At 38.0% G+C, this 7,684-nt stretch overlaps 1 protein-coding gene across 1 annotated transcript; it reads right to left on the reverse strand.

Moving 5' to 3' along the window:
* Nucleotides 1-2,929: 2,929 nt before the first annotated feature.
* On the reverse strand, nt 2,930-7,469 carry LOC135743730 (melatonin receptor type 1B). Its single transcript, XM_065261532.1, has 2 exons — nt 6,566-7,469; nt 2,930-4,146 (listed from the first exon to the last, which is right to left on the reverse strand). Exons 1-2 carry the CDS (start codon nt 7,368-7,370, stop codon nt 3,818-3,820), a joined length of 1,134 nt encoding a protein of 377 aa, XP_065117604.1. The 5' UTR covers nt 7,371-7,469; the 3' UTR covers nt 2,930-3,817.
* Between the last annotated feature and the right edge of the window lie 215 nt (nt 7,470-7,684).

Consider the following 7,684-nt stretch of genomic DNA (forward strand, 5'->3'; position numbering starts at 1 on the left):
ATCACCTGCTTGCCTGATTTCATTAACTGTGACTTAATGTGTAAAACTACATTAAGTGTAATCATTATAACATTATAAATCATTATAAATCTAATCGGATCTACTTTTAAAATTTGAACGTGCAAAAGGACATATAAATGGCCCTTTATTTTAAGACATAGCCTATGCAAAATAATATTGGATTGAAACATCCATAATTTTAGTGTATGAATCATTTTAGTCGAGGAATGGCTGCCCACCCAAAAATCCTGACTGCCCCCCCAGTCCAGCAAGCCTAGTACCGGGCCTGTTTGCAACCCTAGTTGTCCTGCACTGTAAGTAACTTTAGATGGAAGTATTCCCCAAATGCATAGATGTAAATAAACACAGCCAATGGACGATTGACCATTAAGAAGGAAGTAGCCTATTCCAGTAAAACGTGTAATGATAATCTTTGTGCATCACATACTTGACCAATATAGGTTTCATCTAACTAAAAATATTGCCATGTGGCAACCAAACTATTAAAGGGCACTATTGTCCAATCACGATTTGTTATTTCCTTTGGTGTGTAAGTGTGTATAAGTACATGTTAACGATATGCAAAAGGTACAAACCCCAAAGTAAACGATGACGCAAGTTATTTTCAACGTAAATCTCTTTTCTTGGACTACAACAAACATACGGATTGTAAGCAACAGTTTACTTCCTGGGATTGGTGATGTAGACCAGACCGATATTATCATAATTCCTCCCGCTTGGACTCACAGCCTGTAAGTTAACTCCTGTTAGCATTGCATTGTGACCAAATCTTTCAAACATGGTAAGGAGCGTTACATTTCCAGCTGACGTCAGAGCTATTCAGGCCAATCACAACGTACAGATTAGCTGGCCAATCAGAGACACAGTGGTATTCAGATCGATGAGCTTTGTACAAAATCAGAGCATTTGAGGAAAGCAGTATTTCTGGAGCTACAACATTTTTATATTTTTTTAGCAATTAAATATGTGCACTTTAAGTGAACAACTTTTAAAAAATGCAGAATATACTGTTTTTTGGGATGTGGGAAAATCTGTCATACAGTATATACTATCCCTTACATATCACACCTTCATGTTTCAGTGACAAACTATAAATATCACCTTGATAAAACACACAGTACGTAAGCTTGAGCAGAAAGTGGTCTCACGTTGCTCAGAAAGTGTCGAGCTACATACCCGAGTGCTCATGTGTGGGTACTGTCACAGTAACACATAAGCTGTTTTATATTTTCTCCTCTTCCAGGCTGCCATCTCATGAACATCTTAATGTTTCACAGGCCACAAGGCACTGAAAATTACAGACAGTTTAAGCAAATATAATTTTAAACACAGGGAAACTGATGTAATGGTTTAAGATTATAACTAAAAGTAAAATTTGTAATTGCTGCACAAGCAGTAAAGCAAAAAAAGAATCCAAACAGATTTTTAAACAATGGCAATTGCTATGTTGAATTCTCACAGAGCCAGGATATTTAGAGAAAAGCCAACATATTGCTTTAGTCATTTCAACTGTCAGAAAAATGACTAAAAAATGGTCCCTTGCTGTCACTGGGGCATTACCCATTCAAAAAGTACACTTTTGTGCAATTAGTACCTCAAAGGTATATATCTGCACCTGACTATATTAGGATATTTTTAAAGAGCACCTATTGTCTGATTCACGTTTTAACATTTCCTTTGGTGTGTAAGTGTGTATTAGTTCATGTTAACGATACGCAAAGGTATAAACCCCAAAGTAAACGATGACGCGATTTATCATCTCCAACGTAAATCTCTTTTCTTTGACTACAGCAAACACACGGATTGTAGGCAACAGTTTACTTCCTGGGATTGGTGATGTAAACAAGACCGACATTATCACAACTCCTAATTTAGCTTAGCACAAAGACTAAAAGTGAATGGCTCCAGCTAGCATACTGCTCCCAATAAGTGAAAAAAAAATGTGAACATTTTCCTATTTATGTGTTGTGATTTGTATAGTCACAGCGTGTACAAATAACAAGGTCATATGAGACACAGTCACAACAGTATACATACTGGGAACTATATTCTCAGACAAATGCAAATCACTTCGCTCAAGTAGCAGTGCTTCGCCTTCTGAGAATATAGTTCTGTACGTTTAAAAGATGGCTGTCTCATATAACCTTGTTTGTACACGGTGTGACTATACAACTCACAACACATAAATAAGAAAATGTTCACGTTATTTTGTCACTTATTGGGAGCTGTTTGTTAGCTGGAGCCATTCACTTCCAGTCTTCCAAGCTAAGGTAGCGGGAACTGCGTCAGACAGAGTTACGGCACGCACGGAAATGAGAAAGGTATGTATGGACTTATCTCTGGGGGATACGGTGAATAAGCTGAATTCCCAAAATGTGGGCCTGTTCCTTTAAGTTATTTTTGCTTTCTTTGCACACAAAAGTTTCCGTGTCACTTCATATTATTAATATTAAACTACTGATGACATTTTTGGCAATGTATTTCAATCTTTTCTGGGCTTGAATAGTGACAGTTATATAGCAGCCTGCCTACAGGACAGTCACAAGTCTCTGGGTTTCATCAAAAATAACTAAAAATGTATTCCAAAGACGATGAAAGGACTCCCGTGCTGTTCCAAACCCGTAAGTGATTTATGATCAAATTTTCATTCTGGAGTAAATTATCCCCTCAATGATGCTGTAGATAATAAATGGGCTTTAATGCTTTTTTGTAAAAAAAAAAAACAGTTTGAACCATTTATATAAACATTTATAAACAGTATAAAAAAAATTATTATACACACCATCAACTTTTAGTATTCGATCATCATTTCTGGCTGCATAAAATGTCCATGTGTTTCAGGAAATAGTACCGATTTTAGATTGAGGTAATAATGCATCCAAAACAAAAAGTTATGCTGTAGATAATAAGTGGGCATTGACGCTTTATTTTTTGTACAACAAACAGAAGTCTTAACATTTTATATAAACATTTATAAACAGTATAAAAAATTTATTATTTACACACAGAAAACATTTAGTATCCAAACATAATTTTTTTCTGTATAATACTTCCATTAACAGCTTTCATATGCATGCTTATTTAAACCTCCACCACACAGACATTTCACCTTGAAAACTCACATTTTTTAACAAGTGCTTAAGCTAAAACAAATTTAAAATTCAGATTTAAAGTTCAATTTTACAACACAGTCAAGAAGTGGTGCTTTCACGTAATTTCACCCTCTGAGCACGGCAGCTTTTTTCAGCCCACCAATTTGATATCCATACATTTACTTGGTTTTGCTGGTCCTGGGTGGATAGAGAATGCCTGAAATGTAACAAAAAGGCCTACTTTGCTGGACATATAAAATTAATGTTTGAAAAGAAAATGTCATGATGCGAAAATGTTAAAGCCAAAAGGCATAGCTGATCTGACCTTTACATTACCTGCCTAATTACTCCCCTATCTGCATAAACTCCATTACTGAGATTTAAAGGTTAACTTTCCTCAGTTACTTAATATCGGATTTGCTAGATAAAGAAATGTGTGCAAAAATGTGTGTGTGTGTGTTAATGCAATATCTTTCTTTAAAGAAACATGACATTTCCTGAGTAAATATGAGATAGTGCCATCAAAAGGTAAAAAGGCACCAAAAGCCATTAAACTAAAAAGAACAAAGATATGGACAGAGAAACCTTTGAGAATGATGATTAAAAGAAGCTTATCTGTAAAGTTATTTTCCATCTAGAACTGGACACAAATTAATGACACCTCAGAGGCGAGACCTTAAAACTTCAAAAGGTATAAAGGTTCCTCAAGCCGGTACTGGTTCACGGATGTTGGTCTCGGTTCTCGTGAGCGTGAATAACGTGCAGGTGGAAGACACGCTAGAAAATCGCTCATGAAGTGAGTAGTTACTGTTCCATCCAGGAATCACGGACGACTCTGCGGAGCTGACGCAACCAGAATCCGTGTCAGTGCCTGGACAGAGTCCTAGACAGAGTTTCTGAAGGACCAGATGGAATTTCTTTCTAAAGCTATGGTTGATCCAGAAGTAAAAGATACAATTGAGGAAGCCATTGGAGGTTGGTAGCCAGACAGCAATAAACTCTACCCACTCTGGGACGCCACTGCCTGAAATAGCTGAAAATAAAAAATGTAAAATTAGCTTTACAATTATGTGTGCGTTTCTTCGGCAGAGCGCTTTGGTTGCTGTGATACTTCTATTTTGTTTATTAGTTGTTGTACAATGCGCCAGTTGGTTGTTGTGGCATTTGTCCCACCCCTACCAGACTGCGATTAGATAGAGGAGTGAAAATTGGAAAACACACAAAGCGCTGGCGCTCCGCACGGACAAAACCCGCCAGATGCTGGAGTTTTTGAAAAGCGCTACACTTTCATTGGAAACAATTGAAGACATACGATGGCCACAGGCAAAATGCCTTGGTGAACATGCCTCCTAAATCACAAAAAAATGACTTTAGCTGGATTTTTACAGAAAAGGTCACATATGTGCTAGAAAATTCTAATTCCTGTTCAGAAAAAGAAAGAGAATGTCTATGAAGCAGCTAAATTTGATTAAGTCATGTTTAAAATACCCACTAAAGTGCCTTTAAAGGGTTGGTTCACCACAAAAAAACAATTGAATCATAAATCACTTACCCATGTGTCATTTTAAACCACCAAGTCCTTCAGAACACATTTTAGATATTTTTGATAAAAACCGAGAGGGCTTGTGACTGTCCCATAGACTGCAGTTTAATTTCCCAATTTTCCAAAGCCCTGAAAATAATAAATATTGCCAAAAAGGTCCATGCACCATCAGTAGTTCAATAATATTATGAAGCAACGAGAATACTTTTGTGCGCAAAGAAAACAAAGCGAACGATTTTATTCAACAATTTTTTCTCCTTGCTTGGTCGTTCGGTGTGTGTTCACGAGCTGACTACAGTGCATGCACCATTACCTGCTGACATAGTTGCCAACGTTTTTTTCCTTTCATTTTTTTAAGCCATAATGCAAGAATTGTAAACAATACCTTAAAGGTCCCATTCGTTCTGTGTTTTTGAAGCTTTGATTGTGTTTACAGTACTCAATATAACATGTGTTCATGTTTCACATTTAAAAAAAACGCGGTATTTCTCACATAATTACTCATCTGTATAGCGCCGTTTCTCTGTCCTCAAAACGGGCTGATGTCTTCGTTTTTCTATAAAGTCCCTCCTTCAGAAATACGTAACGACTTCTGATTGGTTCTTAGCTTGCCGTTAGCTTAGCTGGCGACTGACGTATTCCTGTGGGTGGACTTTAGTCAAAAAACTGTTCTACTGACGTCATTAAATCAGGAAGTAGAGGGCTGTAGTCCAAACCGGCCGTTCGCTGTAGGCTTTGAAAGGTGAATTCTGTTAAAGAAAAGATATCGCCTGGCAGAAAACTTTGAGCTTTATCATTTTACAGTTATTATTTATGCTATTATAGCAACATTACACACTAACTAGGGTTTAAAAATGGGATCAGAAAGAACGTGACCTTTAAACAGCCCATATAAATGCACAAACTACTTGCCAGTGTATTCTGTGTCTGTACGCTGGCAACTACGTCAGCAGGTCACGGTGCATGCGCCATAGTCTGCTCGTAAACGCGCACCGAATGACTGCGGAGGAGAACAAATTGTTGAATAATATCGTTTGTTTTGTTTTCTCTGTTCACAAAAGTGTTGTATTCACTTCATATTATTATTATTATTATTATTATTATTATTGAACTACTGATGGCACATGGACCTTTTTGGCGATGCATTTCATTCTTTTCTGGGCTTGATTGTGAAAAATTAAACAGTCACAAGCCTATCGTTTTCATCAAAAATCTCTATAAATGTGTTCTGAAGACAATCACAGGACTTGGTAGTTTAGAACACCAAAGGGAAAAGTGATTTATGATTACATTGTGATTTTGGGGTGAACTAACCCTTTAAGGGACAGTTGTTTAATGCAAAAATGGAGCAGAAATAACCGTTTTTACTCAGGGAGTTTTCCCAAGACATCTAATAAACAACACAATGCAAGGCAGTGAAAATCAATGTATACTTTTGATGTCAGTGTTATCTATATCCACATTAGTTTATATCCTTAAAAGAATAGTTCACCCAAAAATAAAAATTGTCATTCACTCACTACAATGATGTTACAAAGCTGTATTTCTTTGTTCTGATGAACACGAAGGAAGATATTTTGAAAAATGTTTGTAATAAAACCATTCATGCCCATTCACTTCCATAATATTCTTTCATCTTATGGAAGAGCATGGGGCTCTTGATCGGTTTGGTTACAAACATTCCTCAAAATATCTTCCTTCGTATTTATTAGAATAAAGAAATGTATACAGATGTGTAACAACATGATTCATTTTACATGTATACATCACATTTATGGATCTCACAGAGGCTGCCATCAAAAGTAACAAACAGATCATTACAAAACTTATCAACGTGTGTTACTTGGGATTCGAACCTATGATCTTGGCTTTGACTCATGATTGCAAACACAATGTAAACATATCTCACCATTGTAAAGCATGATCACCATGCAGGGGGTCCAGCAGGTGTAGTACACGGTCATGACGGGCACGAGTACACGTAAGGCCACTTTAGGTCTGTATCCTCCACCCCAGTTGTGTTTCCTCAGCCTGACCCTCTGTCTCCTAGCAGCTATCCAGAGCCTGAGGTTACAGAAGGTCATGATAGCAGAGCACGGAAAGAAGATGAAGCACGTCAACGTGAGCGAGTACGTGACGTTGCTGGAGTACAGGGGGTTGCACACGAGCGACGCTCGCGAGAAGTAAACCTCAATGATGCCCGCTGGAAACGAGATGGGCACGAGGAGGACGGGTGGGAAGATCCACGCGAACGAGATCAAAAGCAGCGCCCTCCTCCTCGTCAGCAGGGTGGAGTATTTTAAGGGGTAAAACACGGCGATATATCTCTCCAGACTTATGGTTGCGAGTGTGTACATGCACGTGGAATAGATAGTCGCGTTAAAAAACGCCACCACGTGACAGAACGGGTCCGGGCCCTTGTTATATTCCTTCATGAAACTGACGCACAGATTTAGAGGCATGATGAGCAACCCGAACGCCGAGTCGGCTCCGGTTAACGATAAAAGGAAATACCGGGAGTTTCTCGACCATCCCGATACAGCGGAAGCTATGACCATCACCACTGCGATGTTTCCCAACGTTATCATCACTCCCAAAACTGATATTATCCCAATTTTGATTGGGCGGTGAGCCTCTAGCGTCCCCTGTATCGTTATATCCGTCTCTGTCACATTATACTCAACTGGTGTCGGGATGGAGACGTTAATTTCCATGGTGTGTGTTAGTAACAAGCCATTGTTATTTGAAAAATCACTTTTTTCCAACAATGAGAGATTAATTTAACAGGACTACACAGCACACGCTCCAGTAAAGATCCGCACCTGTCACAAATCAAGTTAGGAGTCACGTGATCACACTCAATTGAAGGGCAGCAATCATTACGTCACTACAGGTGTGTTTGGAGTGGGTTTTTAAATGATATACACATTTACTTTGAAACAAACTAGAGAGAAAAAGATCACAGAAAAAGACTTAAATTAATTGATTGGCATGTATATACAAATATTTATTTATATGTATGTTTATT

The sequence above is a fragment of the Paramisgurnus dabryanus genome, chromosome 2 (assembly GCF_030506205.2).
Source record: "Paramisgurnus dabryanus chromosome 2, PD_genome_1.1, whole genome shotgun sequence".
NCBI classification, from domain to species: Eukaryota; Metazoa; Chordata; class Actinopteri; order Cypriniformes; family Cobitidae; genus Paramisgurnus; species Paramisgurnus dabryanus.

Bases quoted from the DNA above. Each gene is read 5' to 3' on its own strand.
- LOC135743730 (XM_065261532.1), bottom strand. From the start codon at position 7,370: ATGGAAATTAACGTCTCCATCCCGACACCAGTTGAGTATAATGTGACA. The intron at 4,147-6,565 runs GTGAGATATGTT...TTTTATTTTCAG, and splicing joins GGTGATCATGCTTTACAATG to CTATTTCAGGCAGTGGCGTC.